The sequence below is a fragment of the Protomyctophum parallelum genome (assembly GCF_964188405.1).
Source record: "Protomyctophum parallelum genome assembly, chromosome: 16".
Taxonomy (NCBI): Eukaryota; Metazoa; Chordata; class Actinopteri; order Myctophiformes; family Myctophidae; genus Protomyctophum; species Protomyctophum parallelum.
In genome coordinates this window covers 32584296-32605835 of record NC_139711.1, presented here as the reverse complement: position 1 = coordinate 32605835, position 21540 = coordinate 32584296, and the positions used below count along the sequence as shown (strand labels likewise).

Sequence of the window (21540 nt, the reverse complement as noted above, 5' to 3'; positions counted from 1 at the left end):
AGCCTCCAGTATGGAACCTAGGTAGGTAATTTCATCTTTTCGTGTGATAATATTGTCAACCAAGAAGCCATCTGCCTTGCTGAGATTACTATTTGATCCAAAGAGAATGGATTCAGTTTTTCCCAGGTGTAAAAATAGTTTGTTATCAGCGAGCCAGGTTCAGATTTTACCGAGTTCAGAGCTGAGGGCCTTTTCAACCTGCAGTTTGTTCCTGTCCGAGACTAGCAGTGCTGAGTCATCTGCGAACAGGAACAAGTTGCAGTAACAAGCTGATGTCATCATTGTCATGTCGTTTTCGTTTACATAAAGTATATTAGGAACAGTAAAGGCTCTAGTATGCTTTCCTTGTGGAACGCCACAGCTCACTGGGAGGGGACAGTGTTCCGTTCACCTCCACCATCTGTTCTATCTCCCCTATAGGTACACACTAAACCCAAGCGTTTAGGTTCTGAACACATATTAAACACCTAATTGTAACACTTAATAAACGTGTCAAGGTGTTTAGATTATAAACAGAAGAACATGTTTAATCCCTGTAACACTTTTTAAACACATAAACGTGTTTAGTTTTTACAATCAAAGTCAGTCATATAGGTGTTTAGAATTTGAACACTAGGTGTTCTCGTGAGGTGTTTGAGTGAACTCGTGTTCTACTGTATTTTATGACCATTAATAAACACTTGGCATTTTATTATTACACACATGGTGTTTAGGTTTAAACGCGTCACATGTTCCAGGGATTTACAGTGATAGTAGTCATGGACAGGGAGCCCAAAATGAACATGTAGGGTGTAGGCTATTTGGCCGCGGACCCCCATCAGAAAATATTTTGTGCCATAGGCCTACAATCTTTTTTCAAAGCGTTTTGAAATTTGTAGATTAAATAGCCGATGTGTATGGTTAGTGTTTAAACTAGACAAAGTAAAAGTCAGACTTGATCATCTTAGGCCTACTCTTGATCCAATATGCAACAAAGCTGCATGTTTAAACAGATTTTGATGCTACCATACTGGGGAGTATATGTACCATGGGGTGGGGACCCCCTGGAAACCCCTCGGTTACCCAAACCCCATTTGAGAACAATTGAAAAACGTATGAAAAAAAACGCTACCCATTCCGCTATTAAATTTGTATTTGTAATTTATATCCGCAATTTTTGCATAATAGGCCGTACTGTAGTCCTTAGGCCTACTGTCCTTCCCTGCCTGTTTTTTCTCCCCCTTACTTTGCTGTGAATGTGCTAAGTAAGCACACAGATCGATGTTTATTACCATTGCCAACCTCAGCCCACTTCCACAAACATTGACACTGTCAATGTTGCAGCCAGGTTATCATCATCTGCTGTTTGACGGATTTAAGCCGATAAGAGAACGGTTATTAAGACCTTTCATTGGTGACTGAGAGCTGGATGCTGTGTATCCCGACTAAAGCTCAAGCGGAAAGGAAACATCTGTTTCATGCCATTCTCTCACACGCAAAATAATTTGTAGTAAAGTCATTCATTAAACTCATTCATCAAAAAGTCAGGATTCTAGTGTCTTGTGACTCGTCCAGTTGTATATCCAATACCCACACGTAGCAGACGCAGTCAATAACGTCAGTATGTGGCTGTGCAGTAGATATTTTAATAGTCCACGTGAACTCGGATGCCCTGGGCCTAGAATTATGTAATTCTCTCATGAGAGCTATGTAGTTTGAGCCTTTGAGGTGTGACACGAGTGACACCTGGTGGTTATAGTCCGGACAAGCAAGTATCTACAAGCCTATCCCTGGAATGAGTACAGCAGCAACAAGCCAGTTCAAGTGAAAACACGAGATGAATTAAGTACAGAGCGTTCTACTAGGCTTTTTTTTAACAGGGTTCCTCCTATGAAACTCGAGCATTAGCTATACATCAACTTTGCGGTTCCAAGCTCTACAGTCCACATCATGCATTATTTGACAGCCTAATTCGACAGCAGATCTCAAGGATCCTTATGGAACCCCTGAAAAACTAGTCAGAAGTCAATATAGCATAAAAATCTATTTAACCACTTTAAACATACAAAATCGGCTTTCTGAAACAGCCGAACAAGCTCAAAGCCCATTTTTAAAAAGGGATTTTGGAATGGGGCCCTGGCACCAAATATTTTCAGGAGGGGGTCCCCACAGGCAAATATGAATTTGAGTCAGTGTTCCTTACAAAAAACATTTTTTTTTTTTTAAACTGATATGGGGTGCACACGCTTATATCACACACACCAAAGGTCCAGAAAACATGCGTTGATCTGACATGCATTGCTTCGTGCTTTCAGTTAGGAGTAGGTTTTTTGTCTAATGACTGTTAGACCTTTTGTGTCTGAACAAAAGCCTGTACCCCACTGATACAGGTAGCCTATAAATACCATTTAAGGACTGTGTTCTACACCTAAATTCAAGCAGTACAAGAACAAATACGCTCAAGATTTAATTTTACAGTGCAAATGAACCATAAATCAAAACATGTTATATTGATAATGTTTTATTTATTCAAAGTTTATTCCCCTTGGTGCATCCAGTAGGCCTTACAACAGCATTATGGAAGCTGGTCAAGTGCAGTGGTGGGTGGTCAACTGGTCATTGATTTAGAACAGCACGTATGCCAACAACGCTAGGTGTAATACAGTGAAACTGGAGAACCACAACTTTCAACAACCACAAGTTTTTTTTTTCCTCCTTACTCTCTTCGGTAACTTTTTGTTTTTTTAAAACACAAACAGAAAAAGTTCAAAAATAAAAATAAATCTTCAACAGGATTTTACAGTAAAGGGGCAAAACTCCAACAACTTTCTGTCCACGTGGGGGAGGGGGGCGGGGGGAGACATTGGGTTAACAGGTTAGAGGTCATCGTCTTCTTCTGGGAGCGCCGTTTCTGATGCAACCTGTACAGGAGATGGAGAAAGGAGGACAAACATCACGACTGAACCTATGACATGTATGCACGTGATAAATTAGGATTTTGAATCCACAAGGATCAAGTTCTCTCCTGTTAACACATTTGAATTTGGCTAATAAGTCACAATGAATTGGAAAAGAATGGTTAAGAATCAAACCACAAGTATTCAAACAAGCCCTTGGTCATGGTCAGAGTACCAGCACAGCCATACTCACTTTGAGGTCATGCTCATACTGCGCTGCGAGAGAGGGGTCCATCTGGATCTCTGGTGGAGCTAGTGCAGGCATCTCCACAAACTCCAGGTTGGGGTCACCGATCAACTTCCTTCCTAGCCACAGGAATGGCTTCTCAAAATTGTAGTTACTCTTGGCAGAGATGTCGTAGTACTGTAAGGGTATCAAACAAGATCGTTTAATGGCAAGTCAGATCATCCAAAACAGTAGAGGTCCTGTGTAACTTGTAACATGCCTGTCTAAGTAATTAGTGCCATTTGTTTGGTATACATTCACCAAGTATTACCTGCAGGTTCTTCTTGCGGTGAAAGACAATGCTCTTGGCTTTGACTTTCCTGTCTTTGATGTCCACTTTGTTGCCACAGAGGACGATGGGAATGTTCTCACAAACGCGTACAAGATCACGGTGCCAATTGGGTACATTCTTGTAGGTTACTCGAGAGGTGACGTCAAACATGATGATAGCACACTGGGCTGTGGGAACGAAAAATAGGTTAAAAGGGGATAACTTAACCACTAAAGTTATTATTCATATACAGACTGAAACAGATGCAAACATACAGATATGAATAAGACTCAATTTAAACAAAATAACCACCATGAGGACAAGAGGGTTTCCTAATAACTTACCTTGAATGTAGTACCCATCTCTGAGACCGCCAAACTTCTCTTGTCCAGCTGTGTCCCAAACATTGTACTTAATGGCTCCTCTGTTTGTGTGGAAGATCAGAGGGTGTACCTCCACTCCAAGGGTGGCTGAAGGAAAAGAAAAACAGCTTAGCCATGAGGCAACACTGGCAGTGAAAACACTAAATGTTATGCTGGTTCCATGTACCTTAATGAGAATTCACAATGACATTTAGATTCTGTTAATTAACGTCAATTTGTTGCAGTACCCTCTTTGTCTTATAATCCCAGTTTAGCTAGTTTTATCATACCCTACCGCTTCCCTTTTGAATGCATCCTACTACATGGCTGCCAAATAATTGTTATGGAATGACACTTCTGATGTTCACCAGTGACATTGGTATGTCAAGCATGATGCGATATCATGCTAGCTCAATTTAATAATACCCACATGCCAAAGTGGAACATTGCATCTATTGGCTTTACAAACTGGACTACTGTGTAAACCTGGTGGATATGAGATGGCAGTGGCCTGTCACCAACTTCATTGTATTGATGGCCTCTTCATTCAGAGCAGTACCTACCCACATATTTCTTCTCAAACTCTCCTGTTAGATGTCTCTTCACAAAAGTAGTCTTTCCTGTACCACCATCTCCAACCAACACAAGCTGTTAGGGAGAAGGGAGAAGAGAGGTCCAAGTCAGATTAAACTGGCTGGTACTGGTTTTACACAAAGTTGCAGTTAGCTTAGCCAGCAACGTAGCCAAACCTAGATGAACAACAAATCCATTCAGATGTACCCAAGCACATTTTCACCATTAGCTCAAATATTTACCTTGAACTGTACATTTGGCTCGCCTTCTGCCATTGTTGCCATCGCTGCAGTTATTTCAGGAGATCTGCTGTAGACAAAAACAACCAAGGCGGGACAGTTATATTATCAGCATCTCATATGTTAATGTTCGCTTGCGTGATGGCAGTGTACCAACTTTTAGACTGGAAACAAAACCACCAAAACGTTAACTGTTTCATAACAACCTTCTGACGCGTTGTGGACGGCAGAGCAAGACAGCCAATTAATTTGGGCAACTTTTAGCTCATTCTAGCATTTTCCATCCTTCCCTGCCATGACACAGTGCGACATTTTAAAAACGCAAGCAAACTACCTACACCACCCCGGCACAGTATGCCGTTGTAAATGAAACCCTGGTTTGTTTGTTTAAAGAGAGGGAGACAGTCCTGGCTCATAACAAAATCACTAGCAAACCAGCTAACGTTAGAAGCAGTTCGTTAGCTAGGCGGCTAACGTTAGCCCAATGCTAGCAGTGTGCGCCATACATACCGCACTTTTTCACAGCTCGACTGGAACAATCAGACAATTTTAGCATAAAATAACGTTCCTGTCACCATGGATGACAAAATAAAGGACCCACAAAAGTCACATAGCCTGAGAAATCAACGTGTCACTGATTTATAAACAAAGGTTATTGATCCTAAATCAGGTCGAGAAAAAAAAGACAAAGTAGAAGAATTGTAAAGAACAATGCGAACGAAATGAGGCGCTAACTAGTTAGCTCCAACAGCATGGAAGCTAACACGCTCATTTAACACTTCGTCGCACAAACATGTCAGTCAAGAAGTAAATTAGTTTTTCTCAAATGAAAAACAGTCAAAATGCGCATTTATGTCGAGTTTAACGCTCGTACGACCAAAGTGACACAAATGAATGCTCACGCGCTATATTGCTAATGCCTGGTTGTGATTTGTATTTGGTTGCTCGCCGTGTCGAGCAACAAAATGGCAAATCTACAAGCTCACAACAGGCCGTACCGCTACGCGTTGAGAGTTTGTATATCTGCGAATGTTGGTGCGCGACACCGGCGCGCCAACCAACTCTACACCACCTTCCAGTTAGCATCAAAAAAACCCAATAGGCGAGCATAGCAGATAAATAATGACCCACATGGTCCAGATGGCACCTCGGCGCAGCCCTGGAGCTCTACCAAAACGTACCTCTGGGTTTCTTGAGACTTCGGTGTACTTAAGCGATCGCAACAAATACGAATGTAATTTCTTTGAAGGTATGAGAAGAACCGCTGCTGAGACTCACCCGGTGTTGCACACAGGAGGGGAAAGAGTAAATGGCCGCGTTCGCGGGAGATTCAGCGTGGACTGATGTGACTGTTTCCGCCCTTATCACGTGATGATCACTGTCTCAGCCGTTTAAAAAATAATAAAGGAAAGACAGCGCCGCCGTTTTTGTTTTGATGCAAAGACTCGTATCAAGAGCAGTATTTGCTATTATTAACTCCCAATAAACCCCTTCTGATCCTTTTATATGGTTCGTTAGATCCGTGTCATGATGACGATGCCAGGCATTGCCAGCCAACCGTATCACCAGGTCCATGACGATGCCATTGGTTGATTGATTGATTGATTGATTGAAGAATGTATTAACAGTTTGGAGAATTACAGTACATTTCAAGCACAATTCTCAATACAAGACTGTTAACTGCACTTGTTTACAATAGGGTCCACCATGTTCAATTCATCATAACATTTATACACTTCTATAGCCAAAAACAGGAAATCCCCATAGAGGAGGTGAAAAGGGGAGGTAAAACATATAGGCCTACAGTGAGAGGAAAAGGGGTGGGTGGGGGATTCAGATTTTATGGGGGCCAGTTTCGAATTGCAGCCGTCCGTAGGTGCTCTTTGAGAGCGGTTTTGAAGGGATTCACATGTCTTAATGACTGTTGGCAGGGCGTTCCACATTTTGGTGGCATAGGAGCGAAATTAATTTAGTCCCTTGTTTGTGCTGAATCTGGGTTGCACATGGTTTGTTGAACTCCCTCTGGTGTTGTGTGTGTGGACTTTGTTGAAATTAGGAAGTATTTAGACAGGTACATAGGTAGCTTGGTGGTGTATCTGCCTCCTGACATCTCGTGACATCATGGAGACCCTTAGATCTCCATATATGGATCTGACGTCACCTTGTGACATCACATGACATCATGGAGACCCTTAACGCCTCCCTATATGGTCACGCCTCATGACACGTCACACCACCATAATATGGCCATCTCCATATATTATGAAGATCACGATACTTACTGACCTCATCTAACCCTGGATAACCATACATGGAGAAGACAGGATCATCACCTAGATCTGCATATATGGAGCCGGCCAGCAACTCTTGTTGATCTGACCTCATCAAACCCTGTACACTCAAGACACACTCCATATATGGCCAGTACAGAATTAATTCCATATGTTGATCTGACCCCCATGCTAAAGCGCCAGCGCTCGCCCAGCAGTCTCCCGTCTGCTGTCACCCAGGCGGATGCGTGCCTGGGCTTCACACCCTCAGGGCGTCTTACTGGTATTTAGATTATAGACCAATATAGATTTTTTGCGACCTAAGGTCGCATTTAACTATGGAATCGTGCGTTTTTCTGTCACTCAAAATCCCCATACATGTTGTGTTTTTCGACACTCAAAATCCTCATACTTAGGAAAGCCCCCATATATTGTGCCAAGGTCTCGTGACATCACTATGACATCAGGGATGATAGTAAATCAGGGATCATAGTAAATGCGACTTGCTGTCGCAATTAAGCCCATATAAGGAGATCCCTGATGTCATCAATATTAGTATATCGATATGTGTCAGAACCTGTTCTGACATTCCATATATTGATCCCCCCCCATCCATGCTTCCTCTTTGATGTCTCCCTTTTGACTGATACCTGTCCATTTAAACTCTAGTCTAGACGAGCCTGCCCCAAAGTTATTTGTGCAGCCGTGCCCGGCAGCCAGTGAAAACTAGAGTTCTCAACAGGCCAGAAAATTAAGTCACGGCCCTACCTGGGCGTAGCCTCGCGTTGCGATACTAATATACCACTGCGCTGGGCTATGCAATAGGGGCGGGTGAAGTGTGGCTGCGCCAGGCTAACCTGGGCCCTCATCAAACCCTGTACACTCAAGACACTGCCCCCCGCTGCCACCCTTAGATCTCCATATACTGTATGGAGCTGACCTGTTTTGACATTCCATTATGATGATCTGACCTCATAAAACCTGTACACTCAAGACACGCTCCATATATGGCCAGTGCACGACCTCTCCTTTTAGGAAGAGGTCACGTGCTTCTCGCCCTCAGGCGTCTTACTGGTAATAGGCAATAATCAATATTACATTATACTGCTCCAAAGTACTGTCACACGGGTCAATGAAATGCCTTTAAAGTGTTTTATATTTGGTTGCAGTACCATGCATAGGATATATGGGCTTTGATTGATTGAATACTTTATAAACTTTGCAAAAAAGGTACAGTGGTACAAATGTATACAAAAGGATGCTAAAAGGAGAACGCAAAAAGCCCAGGGCCTATTTCCATGAAGGTCCTCCCATTCACAGGGCTTATAATATAATATGCAATAAGAATAAGAATTAAGAATATCCACAGAGTAGCCTACATTATATGTATTATGTATTGTCCACTAACACTACAAGGAGTCATATTTGTGCGTTTATTGTTGCCCTGAGAGCATAGCAACAAATGCATTTGGCCTACTGGCCAACTGTAAATTTGAGGATAATCTATCCAAATAATCTCTTAAAACTCTTTTCTATTATGTACAATCAAAGTATGTCATTGATTGACGCACTGGCTTCAAAGGCAGTTTACTGATACTGTATACACAACGGTCGGTCATTCTATCTATATAGGTAGTCAGCCTTAATGTTGGCAGCAATCTCCACCTCCCATTGATCTCCATTGTTGAGCAGCTTCTCTTTATTGTACAGCAGCTCTTCATGGGTCTCAGTGGAAAACTCAAAGTTTGGGCCCTATAGGGAGTGACGAAGGGATATGAAGGAATGAAAGGAGGACAAGAATAATTCAATAATTATACATATATATTTAAGGTATGTATACGTATACTATATAAATACATGTGACACACATAAACGCACGCACGCACGCACACACACACACACACGCACGCACGCACGCACACGCACACACACACACACACACACACACACACACACACACACACACACACACACACACACACACACACACACAGGCACGAAAGCAGTCTTTGCCTCTCGACCTGGCCAAGACGATAACACTATAGAGCCAGTATAAGCTATATTCATAGTTTCCATGAGCTGTTTAGCTTACCTGAACAATGGCATCAACAGGGCAGGCCTCCTGGCAGAAGCCACAGTAGATACATTTTGTCATATCAATGTCATAGCGTGTAGTCCTCCTGCTGCCATCAGCACGTGTCTCAGCCTCAATGGTGATGGCCTGGATACAATACAAACAGTAGAGGTACACAGTGACTCGTACAACATTTAAATAACACACACGCTGACATACCTAGTGCAAAAAGGAGAGCATCACCTCAAAACCTTCTACCCCTACCCTGTCTGCCCTCTGCAAGGACCCGGTTAAGGAGTGAGATTGACAGAGGGACTGAGGAATGCTTGTACCTATTATATTTGCACGCATGGACCTCGTACCTCCTACCTGAAATGATGGCATTAGCCTATACTCAAGGTATAGTACATGGGAGGGGTCAGACACAACTTTCTTAACCTGCCCAATGGTGGCCTGCTCAAAGATGACCTGGGGGTCTTCCCTGCCATTTTGGCTAATCTAAGGATCTCAGATTTGTACTTGACAGTTAGGTTTCCAAACCAACTGGTGATACCATACCTTACAATAGACTCTATACTAGCTCTATAGAAGATCAGCATTATGTTTCTACTTACACCAAAAAGTCTGAGCCTACGGAGAAAATGAAGGCGCTGGTGTATTTCTGCACACATACTTGTCACATGGGAGTGCCAGCTCATATCACAATCAATGTGCACTCCTAGATATTTATAGGAGGTGACCTGTTTGATGTCATGACCATGTATGGTGATCGTGGTGACGGCGCAAGGTTCCCAGTTCGATCCCGGACTCCCCCAGAGTTAGTGTCGAAGTGTCCTTGAGCAAGACTCTGAGCAAGGCTCCTGATGAGCAGGTTGGTGCCTTGCATGGTTTCCACCGCCATCGGTTTATGAATGTGTGTGAATGGGTGAATGTAATGCACAATCTATGTAAAGCGCTTTAGATAAAAGCGCTATATAAATGCACAAGCACAGGTGTCATTCAGAGAGAGATACAGTATGTATCAAGACCGTGGAGGACGGGATCTCCTGCATAAGCAGGACTTGACTTTAGCATACAAGGGCTCAAGTGTGATATGATGAATGTGAAGCAAGTTGCCTGCCAGGGCCAGTTTTCCAAACAGAAGAGCTGAAGTAGTTAATTATGGATTCAGATCTAAATGTTTATAATTTAGCTACATTATTGTATGTCTAATCTCTCAAGACGGGTTCAGCTCAAACAAAAATACGTTTTCCCCTTTTTTGTCTATGAGTTCCCAGATTGATTGTATAAGTCAATAATGAAATCAACCCATGATTATCTTAAAAAATATTGCATTAATGAGAGGATTTATGTCCAAAGAAATACATACAAATTATCAACCTTTATCTTCAGTAGGTACTACTACTGTAATGGTCTTCTCCAAAAGAAATTGCCACAAAACAAACTGATCCAATCTGCCCCTCGTAGCTCAAGTCTGCTCAAGACGGCGTGGCTGTATGATTCTTAGTGAAATATATATTGATATATTATATCAATATATATATTATAACACACAAATATATAGAGAAAGACAGAGAAACAGAACATTTATATAGCATGTATTGCCACACACACTGCACAGTGCATACCATACAATTTTACTTTATTGCAAGAATAAGAAATGTGCTCACCTGGGCAGGGCAGATGGCCTCACATAACTTGCATGCAATGCAGCGTTCCTCCCCATTTGGGTAACGGCGGAGGGCATGCTCTCCACGAAAGCGGGGCGACAAGGGGCCCTTTTCAAATGGATAGTTGATGGTGGCAGGCTCACGGAACAGATAACTCAAGGTCATCCCCAGTCCTGCAGGTTGTAGAAAGCCAGAGAAAGAGACAAGCAAAGAACTACTGGTGTAGTAATGGTGTCGTGTTGTGTTGTGTGTGTGTGTGTGTGTGTGTGTGTGTGTGTGTGTGTGTGTGTGTGTGTGTGTGTGTGTGTGTGTGAGAGAGAGAGAGAGAGAGACACACACACACACACACACACACACACACACACACACACACACACACACACACACACACACACACACACACAGAGAGAGAGAGACAGAGACAGACAGAGACAGACAGAGACAGAGAGATACCTCTAAATAGTTCAGTCCAAAGGAGAGTTGTAGCAGCCCTGTCTGTGATGGACTTCAAATCATTTGGTAGTTCCTTAGAGTTTACATATTCTTCGGAGAAGAACAGCGCAGCAAGGAGAGACAGAGGGAGTGGTCAGATAAAGTCTGATGATAATGGCCCTTTGTTGAAACATAAAAACCAATGAATATAGCAGTGTTTTTGTATATGACTTACTGTAGCCCTGTCTTGGCACACTGAGACCGAAAGAGCGGATGAGGCCAGAATAGATTCCAATGGTGCCTACGGACACAAATGTGGCATGATCATAAAACAGCCATAAAACAAAACACCAGTATAGTAGCCTATGTTTATTTGTTATTGGTATCAAGGATGCAATAGGCTACTGTAACCATTGTATTACCTGGTCTCCAGTAATGAATAAAGCGTAGACTCAAACTCAAAGTATACATCTTGTAAAAAAATAAAACCCCAGAGAAGACAGATGACACATTATCCAGTGGTTATAATGGTAGCAGCACAGTAACGTTTAGTCAGCGTGCTGTCAGTCTGCCTGCTTGTGTAAGAGTGCTGAATAATAGTTTTGTAACAGCCCTAATCCATTACTTTCTCCATGCAAATAAAAGACCGTTAGATAAAAATGCGCACTTCCGTTGTAGCTTATCGCCAATCTATTGCATCATTTAGTCAGACTATATAGCCTATGTTAATGTTTACTATCTGTCTTTTTTACTTTTTTTTCCAAACAAGCTGTTCAATTTACTGACTCCATTATCAACATACTTGTCTAATTTATTAACACAAAATGATCATAATCAAGCGGTGAGTGCATGTCACTTTAAATTACCATAAAAAAGAACACTGGACACTAGACTTGGAAATTAATAACAATACAAAGTTCGTGGCACTTACCTCGGCAGGCTCGTTCACAACTTTTACTAGCGGCAACCAGCACACTCTAGGGGCAGCATCGGTGTGCCGCACCAGTAAAGATGATGAAAAAGAGGGAAGCCAGAAGCTAGGACAAGGCCAGAAGTGGGATAAATGTATGAACCCCTCCCCCCTCGCCAGATTTTTGTTGTCCAGCAGGGGGAGTGGTTTCACCAGGCTAGGATAAATGTAGCGCCATGATGTTTAGTGTCGCAGACAGTTAACTGGCCTGCTGCGGGTGCTTAGAGAAATGACAGCCAATTCTATGACTTGTTGCATATTATCATTGCAGATAATTCAGTTTAAAGTTTTTGTTTACCATTTGGGTCATTTTATGTTGTGATTTGTGAGATTATACCGATTAGAGATTAGCCTACTACTGACCCTGCGTGGGGGTGGCCGTGGGGACAGAGAGAGAGAGAGAGAGAGAGGGGGGGGGGGGGGGGGGGGGGGGAGTCAGTTAGTCAGTGTAGTGATCCTCCTCTTCCATCACTTGAGGTTGAGGATCAATACCTGCTAGACAATAAGACAAACCAAATAAATTAATCTGAGGAGGGTCACTGAAAAGGTATTTAAACACAATACACACAACATGAATTGTTTTAACAATGCCATTGCTATAGCTATATGTGGTTATCTTTAGGGAGAGGAAGTTACAGTTACTTCACAGTTCTGAAACGGAACCAGAAATTGTATGACGTTGGACGATTTCCTTCTTATTGTTTTCTCTTTTTTTTGTTGCATTCAGCAAAAAAGTATTCTTCCATAGCCTAATATAATGAATGGACAGCTTTCTTTCCCTTGCCAATTGGTAAAGGTCTCTCTGAAACAACTTCAGGTGGGTGGCTTTGCGAAATTAAATTACATGTCTGACTGATACATTACCATGCAGTTCTTATAATGAAAGGGTTGAGTATAGGCTAAATGTCATTGTGTGTGGTGATGATGAGTGCCAAGCTTTCTGACATCTCCTCTCCTGCTCAGTGAGATGTTGAATCTAACCAGCCCAGTCCAGAAGAACCTCAGTGAAGAGGATGGTTCTGCTTCAGCTGCAGGATCAGAGGCCAGTTTTGGACCAATGGTCACAGAGACTGATCGGTTTGGATTCATTCTGGCAAATGGATCCAAACATGAGTAAGTATAAGTATTTTTGTTTCTAAAGCCTATGCTCTTGTTTGTTTTACTTGCCATGGTCATCATTATTCTTTTAATTACAGTCTTAATGTGATATTTTATTTGTAATCGCAAATGAACTAAAGGATAGATCATTATTATTGACCAGACAGACAGACAGTCCTGGAAATGCCAAAATGTTCCGTTTGACTAGAAAGAAATTAAGAAAGAAAGAAAGAAAGAAAGAAGATAATTAATTCACTGTTTAAATGAAGTCAGAAAAAGGAAGCAGTATAAATTCAGCTCAGAAACAAGCAACTATCACCTGCAGTCCTCTACTCCCCCTGATGATAACATCCTGGCCTGCTGTCACGAAGACGTGTGTACCACTACCTTGTGGTTTTCCTGTTTCCGGTCTTCTCTTGTTTTGCGGCACTGCTCTAACTGTAACACATAGGGGTGCAAGCTGACAATTGAGCAATTGACAATTTATAGAGAATAGATGCACCATAATTGTATACGTTTTTGAATTCTCCAATGAACAGCTATGTTTGTCACTATATGTATGTATGTATGTATGTATGTATGTATGTATGTATGTATGTATGTATGTATGTTTTGTGTTTGAAATGCTGACCTACTCTTATGTATGTTGTGTTGTCAGGAGTGTGGGCCCTCCCCCTGAGCTGGTCAGGCAGAGAGAGGCCAAGTGGATCAACATCATCAGCCAATGGGATCACATCTTACTGAAGAACAGCAGCAAAGTATAGCATGAGAAAGATACACAAAATATTGATTGATTGGTTCTCAAAGTGGGGTCCAGGGACCCACAGGGGTCCTTAGGGGGTTACATTGGGTCCCCAGCAAAATAAGTTAACATAGCATCAAAATAATTTTAACTAAGTACTTTATCCATGTGTTGGCAAGTTGAAAAATATCAGATGTACAAGCTCAAAATATTGAAAATGTTAGAATATGTTTAATATTTTAGATGCTTTTTGTACACAAATGAATTATCTTCTGGGGGTCCCTGGCACAACATATTTTCAGATGGGGGTCTGCGGCCAAATAAATATCAATTTGGGGGTCCTTGGCACAAAAAGTTTTCAGAACCACTGCTGTAAACACTCAATTGATGATTTACAATGGTACTATCACAGACTGCTTTTGTGAAATTATGCGCACATCAACAGTGGATACAGGGTGCAAGGCATAATGTAAACTAAGCAGAACACACACAGCAAACCAAATTCAATCCATGGTGGATCAGGTCACAGACTACAATAGTACAACTGGTACTATAATTATATCCCATCAAATGTTGAATAGCGCTATATGTAACTAATTCCCAGCATATACTCTCTATGCTAATTTCATGTCTTCTTTCCCCTATGCCTCAGGTGGTCAAAGAACAGTGTCAGAAGGGCATCCCAGCCTCACTTAGAGCTAAGTGCTGGCCACTGCTGTGTGGAGCCACTGATAGGATGAAACACAACAAAGACCTCTACCAGGTAAGAGGGGAACAAAGAGAAATAATATATACAGTATATATTTTTTCCTGCAGAAAGAAAGGCCTTTTTGGCTTTTAACACAGAAGTGTTGGAACTTGGAAGTAATCCAGAAAATTTAACTTTTCAGGAAATGTGAATGAAATTTTGAATGAATGAAAAAAGAAAAAAAAAGAATAAACTGTGTTTCAATAAATGTAGTTTTGTTAATGCTTTTTATTGGTCAAATATTGTAGGCTTGTATATTGGCTATTGTCATTACTTTAGCATGATACCATAATATAACAAATAATAGGGTCTTCATTTATGAAAAAAATAAATAAATTTCTGCCTACTTGCCTAGCAGCAATGTTGTATTTTCATGCCATGCCATTGACTATTCTAGAAAGCAAAGAACAAGGATGACCTTTAACATTATCCAACGTTGGCTTCCTGTGTAATGTGAATGACACGCACCTCGCACCTTCATGAAACCCCCCCCCCCCCCCTCTATTTATTGTGTATTGTTTTGCTCTTGGTATTTTAGTATATGTGCTCTATAAATAAAGCGGATTGGATTGATACGAGATATTCTTATGTGTGTCAGTCTCTGGACGCACAGCCAGCACTGAAGAGCTGGGTGGATATTATTGAGAGAGACCTGGATCGGCAGTTCCCTTTCCACGAGATGTTCCAGTCCAGGGACGGGCATGGGTAAACATTCCCACCCGCCTTTACCTGTGCTTTTCTTTTGTCATCAAAGTTATTTAATGATTGTTACCTGAGATCAGATTCTAAAAATGTCTTCTACATCCTGACAGTTTTCTGAAAAAGCTATGTTTCTATGTCAGTGGTTCTTCGATTTTTCAAAGATAGCAGACCTACAAGCTCACACACCAAAAGGGGTTACCACCCAAAATGGGTTAAGCATACAAAATACACATGACTTACACAAAAGAAAAGAGAAACAAAACAAACAAAAAACACAACACAACTAGCAGTCAAAAACTACCCCAAGTCCCCAAATGGACAACACCCCTCCACATATAGTGGAGGGGTGTAGTGATTATATCATCTGTACAGTTGGCCTACCCAACTTTCGAAATTATATTTGACCATTTCTCTTCACTTATTTCACATCCTAAATCCCTTTGCCATATTAATCTAAGATTTTCAGTCTTTGCACTTTGAAATTCCATTATATTTTTGAAAATTATTGAAGCACTATGCATTATTACTATTGTTGGTGGCAGGTCAAAAATAGTTTTCAACATATTAGATTCCTCTATACCCCTGTTAAGGTTGAACACACTTCCAACACTACTTCTTAGTTGAAGATATTTCCAAAATTCACCCCTACCCATCAGGTTAAATTGATTCCCCAACTCCTGATATGACTTAAAACTTTCATCCATATATAAATCATCATTACACCTATGCCATTTCTTTGCCAAGGCTCCCAGCTAAATTAATGTTTACCTATCAAGATATGTGGAATATCCCATATAGAAGAAAATCCCTGTTTATATTGGGATTTCTCCATCAGCCTATGGACCTCAGACCATACCCATTGGGAATGTTTCAAAATAGGACTCTTCCCCCCCTTCTACCATTTTAATCTGAAAGAGAATCTGTATGGGTTTGAAAGGAGCTACCATAGATGTTTTACCCAGTCCAGTTGGGAATCATATTCAGCCCAATGCCTCGCTAATTTAGACAATTCAAAATATAATTTATACATTACATTCGGAAGAGCCAAGCCGCCACATTCCCTAGGGGAACACATCTTTTTTATATTAATCCTTGGCTTTTTCCCATTCCACAAATAATCTTTCACCATCTGATTATATTGTTTGTATATCCCACTAGGAATAGTCAGTGGTAGCATCATTGATACATAATTAAATTGTGATGCTATTACATAATTAATAGTATTAACTTTGCCCCATAAAGTAGGATTAAATATTTTCCACCTTTCCAAATTGTTTTTTATCTCTTGAAGTAGTGGTGCAAGATTCATTTCTGTCAACTCAGCATTTAGCTTTAGACCTACATATTTCATTCCCACTGGTATCCATCTAAATGGAAAACTGAGAAACCTCTGACCGGGCACACGACCTAGATACAGGCATCACCTCTGACTTCTGTCAATTGATTTGATCCTTTACTTTATCTACTTGATTTTGCATTTGTTTTGAGTCAAATTTACTGTTGTGACTATAAAGCTGTGGTTTGTGTGAATTCTAACTTTCCTTTCTCCATGTGAAGGCAACGTGGTCTATTCCGTGTGCTTAAGGCCTATACGCAGTACCAGCCTGAGGAAGGCTACTGTCAGGCCCAGGCACCTGTAGCTTCTGTGCTGCTAATGCACATGCCATGTGAGGTAATCTATAGTTTAGTTACTGTACACTCAGGATAAAATATATACGTATGCATATGGCACACTTACAGTATTTAGTTACATTTTAGTAGTAATTAACTCAAGCAAGGTGAAATGTAAATAATGCATGTTGTATTTTAGACCAGGTGAGATCAAACACGTTCCCGTCTTGTGTAAATAGTCCCTTATGCACGTAATTGCAAAAAAAGTGTGTTCTTCACCTTATTTGACAGGACACTTTCTGGTGCCTGGTGCAGATCAGTGAACACTACATGCCTGGATACTACAGCCCTCTGCTGGTGAGAAAATGCACAGTTACATTACTGTAGAATAGGGAAGCAACCTATTTGGTAAATGGTGCATTTAGAGAACATGTGCATTTATATAGCGCCTTTATCCAAGGCACTTCACATAGATTGTGCATTACATTCACCCATTCACACACTGATGGCGGAGGAAACAATGCAAGGCATCAACCTGCACATCAGGAGCAATTAGGGGTTCAGCGTCTTGTTCAAGGACACTAGGCATATTTTCTTTCACATCAGAAATATAACAACCCACCTATCTCCCAGACTCCCTCCCTAGTCAGAGTTCAGAGTTTGAACGAATGTAAATTACGTACATAACAAAATACCCTTTTTTCCCCCGAACCACCTGGACCTGTGTGTGTGTGTGTGTGTGTGTGTGTAGGATGGAGTTCTGTTCGACGCCATAATTTTGTCTTGGGTTCTAAAGAGAACTTGTCCAGAAGCTCACAAGCACCTGCAGCGCCATGATGTGCAACCTCTCATGTTCGCCACAGATTGGCTGATGTGCTTGTTCACGCGCCAGCTGCCCTTCAACATCCTGGTCCGAGTCTGGGATCTCTTTTTCTGCTATGGTATGCATGCATGACATAAACCTAACCTTTGGTTCCTACATTTAATTTACCCTACTGTGATGAAAATGTATGTGAATCTCCTTTTAGATTCCTCCCTCATCATTTGCATGCTGTGAACACAAATCTTCTCTCATTACTACATCCACCTGCCTTTCTCTTCTGTCCAGGGGTGCGTGTCTTGTTCCAGGTAGCGGTGGTGTTGGTGCGCAGGGTGCTGGGCCATATGAGGCAGAGGCAGGAGTGTGAGGGACAGATGGAGACTCTGGAGAGACTGAGGGGTGTCAAGGAGCACATACCAGAAGAAGATGGCGCCTTCATAGAAGAGGTATGTAAAGAATCAAGATGATGCTACACGTGAAGGTGGCTGTGTTGCAAGCTTGGCAGTTTATATGCAACTGCGAGTCATACACAAAATAATTTAACGCACTCCTTTATACCTGGTATAAACTTGACTTGTGCAGTGACAAAGTTAAAGTAAGGATAGACTTGCCCTCCATGTCATCTAAACCAGGGGTTCTCAACCCGGTCGAGACCCCACGGGTCGCCTAATTATTTTGGTGGGTCCCCAAAATATTATTAAAAAAACTGAATGGCTGGAAAATGGAAATTAAGAGTTTACATAGTACATGGTGCATGCATAAACCTTCCTTAATGATTATATCTGGTTTTCAAAGCAATTCCGGGGGTCCCCAGCTAAAAACATTGAGAACCCCTGATCTAAACTGTAACATACTGTGCAACGAACTACACTTCACAGGGAAAATATCAATTGCAGTGCAATAATATACAGTATGTGACAGTCATGTTCTGACCTTGCATTGTGATTGATTGAGGGCCAATAAGTTCTGGTAAAACTACTGAGACTGAATTCCTATAAAACTACTGAGACTGAATTTCTATGAAAGTACCCATACCATATGATCAATTGACCAAATATGGAAATATGGACTCAAAATGTAAACGGCACAGAGGTAAAGTTAAACAAGAAAAAAAGGATAACATAAAAGTTATTGGGACTCGTTTCTAAACATTTCACAAAGCTCGGCCAATCAGTGAAGCTGAAACCAATACCCCACACACTGGTTCTGGAGAACCGCTTAATTTAAGATCTGTGAGGTATTGGTGCGCTGCGGTCATAGGCAAGAGACCAAAGGCAGAGTGCACCAGCCATATGACACACCAGTGCCAATATCGCAATGGTATATCAATACCTATAGTGAATAATTTCTTCCATCTCCCATTTTGTTTCAGGTGTGCTCTGTGCCGCTCTCAACAAAGGATCTGGAGAGGGAGACCGAGAGGGAGCTGAAGAAGTGGAGGGAAGAGCGACCCTCGTCCACATTTGACCCCAGAGGTCGTTACCATGGATACAGGATGGCATGGGCAAAGTTTCAGTTGAAGGAGGAAGAAAGGAACAGGAAGGAGAGAGAGAAAAGCAACCTCTCTGTGCCTATTGCTCGATCAGCCTCTACGCTCTCCCTTAGCCTCTCTCCATCCATCCTCCGAAAGTGGAGGAAAGACGTTAAGGCTGACACAAGCGATTGGGAAGGCAGAGGTAAAATTGGGAAGCATAATTTCATGGAAGCCAGGGAGAAAGGAAAGGACAGCTGGATTAACAGCAGTCCAAAGAGTGTGCAGCACATTGCGGAGGAAGAGGACATGGTCTTAGAGGAGCACGGAAAACACATAGAAGCAAATCTAACTGGACAAATCAAACTTGAAGAACTTTGCAAAGAACAAGAGAGCCAGACCACACCAACGAAACATAGGGAAGCGAAAGATAGAGAGAAGACCCCCTCAAACAAACTAGAGCAGACCAAGTCAGTAAAAAAGAACACACAACCCAAAGAGACAGATGAACTCAACAGCTCTTCGCCATCACAATGCACAGATAATTCTGAAGGAGACAGAATTGAAGCGACAGAAACAAGGCAATGTTCAGTCAACAGTCAGTTCAGTGAAGAAGAACTGGACCAAAACGATGAGCTGGATCATAGTGGCCAATCACAGGTCACGGAACAGCAGAGTTACAGCCTGAAACAGGAAATGGAGGCAGGAAGAACAGCAGAAACACAGAAAGAGAAAACGAAACAGGTGTCAGTAAATGAAAATATGGTGACCACTGGGAGGAAACCGACTCAGATAATGGAAGATGCTGATAGTGATCTAAACACAGGGGTAAATACACAAGCAGCAGAGGAGACAATAAATGAACCTGTGGCACAGATGGAAACAAGAGCAGAGAAGCAACTCATTGAAAATGTGCAAAATATGAAGATGGAAACACATACAGAGATAATTACAAGAAATGAGACTGAGGTCAAGATGGGATATAACACAGATCTGGTCTATCAGAGAGATGGGGAATCTGAGGCACAGATTGCTGAAGAGTCGGATAAAGCAAAGGAGTTGCAACAAGAACCAGAAGTGATTAGAGAGACAGCCAAGGAGTCACAGGCAGTAGAAATTAGAGATAAAGATACAGAGGTGTTGCCAGCAACAGAAATTAAATCGGAATCTCGCACTCAAACTGAAAAAGAAACTAATGTACTGGCAAATGCCCAGACATACATAGGGGAAAATACAGGAACACAGGAACTTGAGACAGAGCTGGAGCTAGACTTACAATTACACAAACAGGTAGAATCATACAGAAAAATGATGAAAGAGACAGACACGTCTGCAGCTGAACAACCAGAGAGTCAGGCCACCATTAATCCTATGGAAGACAAACAGAAGACTGAAAATGTTACAGAAAACAGGAAAGATGCAGAAACTGGCATAACGTCTCCAGACATTATTTCATCCGTCATCCCTCAGCAAATGCATAAAGGCAAGTGCACCACAATGGACAATCCAAGCATTGCAAGTAAACCACCAGCCCTAAACACAGATGATTTTCACCTTTCTGCTGACCAGGCTGAATTCTGCAACCCAGAAGTGATACAAGCTGCTGGCTCCCGTATAAGCACCTCTTCCGGTGACTTTCGCATACGCAAGTTGTCCAGCTCCTTAGGATCCAGGTTGGCTTGCAGGCTTTCAGAGGACCTTTTCACTGCCCCACAGCAACTGAACCAATCAGAATCTATCCCCAGACAACTGGAACATGCTCCATCCCAATCTATTCCCAAGTTAATTAACTCCAACCGAAATCTCCTTGACACCCATTCTGGTGAGGGCTCTATCGAGAAAGAAGAGCAATCAATGGAGTCTAAAAATACTATTGGCATTAAAGAGACGATGGGAGGTCAGAAGCCTCTTGACAGCCCTAAACGCTTTGGCCTCTTCCGCCGTCTGAAAGGAGAGCATCCAAAACATATCAAGGAAAAAGCTGTACCCAAAGTCCAGGTCCCTAAAATCTTGATTCAAGACTTCAGTGATGGAGCAGACAAAGACCTACTGGTAGAGCATGTAGACGGAGATAAATTGACCTCTAAGGAGAGGAAGAGGAGACGGAGGGAACAAGAGAGGATGGAAAAGGAGGAAGATAAGTTGAGAAAGAAAAGAGAGGTGGAGAAAGAGAGAGAGCGAGAGAGGCGGAAACCGCAGACAAGGGGCAAGAGTTTCCAGGTTCAACAAGGCAGAGGGAGCATTGGTTCCAAACGACACTCTGCTCCATATGCGGATACCTACTTCTAACATGTAAATAAAACAATTTCTATTTCCAAATGTTTG

At 41.9% G+C, this 21540-nt stretch overlaps 3 protein-coding genes across 7 annotated transcripts; 1 reads left to right on the top strand and 2 right to left on the bottom strand.

The window, feature by feature from the left end:
• Window positions 1–2433: 2433 nt before the first annotated feature.
• ran (RAN, member RAS oncogene family) lies at window positions 2434–5973 on the bottom strand. 5 transcript variants are annotated; one of them, XM_083785675.1, is made up of 7 exons: window positions 5886–5973; window positions 4611–4677; window positions 4359–4443; window positions 3778–3903; window positions 3434–3621; window positions 3130–3300; window positions 2434–2900 (listed from the first exon to the last, which is right to left on the bottom strand). In XM_083785675.1, exons 2-7 carry the CDS (start codon window positions 4650–4652, stop codon window positions 2856–2858), a joined length of 657 nt encoding a protein of 218 aa, XP_083641801.1. In that variant the 5' UTR covers window positions 4653–4677; window positions 5886–5973; the 3' UTR covers window positions 2434–2855. The 5 variants fall into 5 exon arrangements, with proteins under 5 accessions (XP_083641801.1, XP_083641802.1, XP_083641805.1 ...); XM_083785676.1 differs by having other exon boundaries at window positions 5789–5928; XM_083785679.1 differs by having other exon boundaries at window positions 4611–4674; window positions 5886–5908.
• A 2042-nt stretch (window positions 5974–8015) lies between these two features.
• ndufs8b (NADH:ubiquinone oxidoreductase core subunit S8b) lies at window positions 8016–12113 on the bottom strand. The gene is made up of 7 exons (XM_083785692.1): window positions 11985–12113; window positions 11476–11524; window positions 11289–11354; window positions 11075–11164; window positions 10622–10794; window positions 8970–9098; window positions 8016–8629 (listed from the first exon to the last, which is right to left on the bottom strand). Exons 2-7 carry the CDS (start codon window positions 11522–11524, stop codon window positions 8498–8500), a joined length of 639 nt encoding a protein of 212 aa, XP_083641818.1. The 5' UTR covers window positions 11985–12113; the 3' UTR covers window positions 8016–8497.
• Window positions 12114–12786: 673 nt separating this feature from the next.
• Window positions 12787–21538, top strand: tbc1d10c (TBC1 domain family, member 10C). The gene is made up of 10 exons (XM_083786097.1): window positions 12787–12840; window positions 12987–13136; window positions 13780–13879; window positions 14516–14626; window positions 15210–15316; window positions 16871–16985; window positions 17216–17281; window positions 17676–17865; window positions 18033–18190; window positions 19117–21538. The coding sequence occupies exons 2-10, from the start codon at window positions 12991–12993 to the stop codon at window positions 21502–21504; spliced, it is 3381 nt and encodes a 1126-aa protein (XP_083642223.1). The 5' UTR covers window positions 12787–12840; window positions 12987–12990; the 3' UTR covers window positions 21505–21538.
• Window positions 21539–21540: the final 2 nt, after the last annotated feature.

Excerpts from the sequence above, each read along its gene's own strand:
- tbc1d10c (XM_083786097.1), top strand. The coding sequence starts at position 12,991 with ATGTTGAATCTAACCAGCCCAGTCCAGAAGAACCTCAGTGAAGAGGAT. Across the intron at positions 14,627-15,209 it reads ACAACAAAGACCTCTACCAG|TCTCTGGACGCACAGCCAGC; the intron begins GTAAGAGGGGAA and ends TATGTGTGTCAG. Across the intron at positions 16,986-17,215 it reads TAATGCACATGCCATGTGAG|GACACTTTCTGGTGCCTGGT; the intron begins GTAATCTATAGT and ends CTTATTTGACAG.
- ran (XM_083785675.1), bottom strand. The coding sequence starts at position 4,652 with ATGGCAACAATGGCAGAAGGCGAGCCAAATGTACAGTTCAAG. Across the intron at positions 3,904-4,358 it reads GTTTGAGAAGAAATATGTGG|CCACCCTTGGAGTGGAGGTA; the intron begins GTAGGTACTGCT and ends CTTTTCCTTCAG. Across the intron at positions 3,622-3,777 it reads AGATGGGTACTACATTCAAG|CCCAGTGTGCTATCATCATG; the intron begins GTAAGTTATTAG and ends TCGTTCCCACAG.
- ndufs8b (XM_083785692.1), bottom strand. The coding sequence starts at position 11,524 with ATGTATACTTTGAGTTTGAGTCTACGCTTTATTCATTACTGGAGACCA. Across the intron at positions 11,165-11,288 it reads TGTGCCAAGACAGGGCTACA|AATATGTAAACTCTAAGGAA; the intron begins GTAAGTCATATA and ends TCTTCTCCGAAG. Across the intron at positions 9,099-10,621 it reads AGGCCATCTGCCCTGCCCAG|GCCATCACCATTGAGGCTGA; the intron begins GTGAGCACATTT and ends TATTGTATCCAG.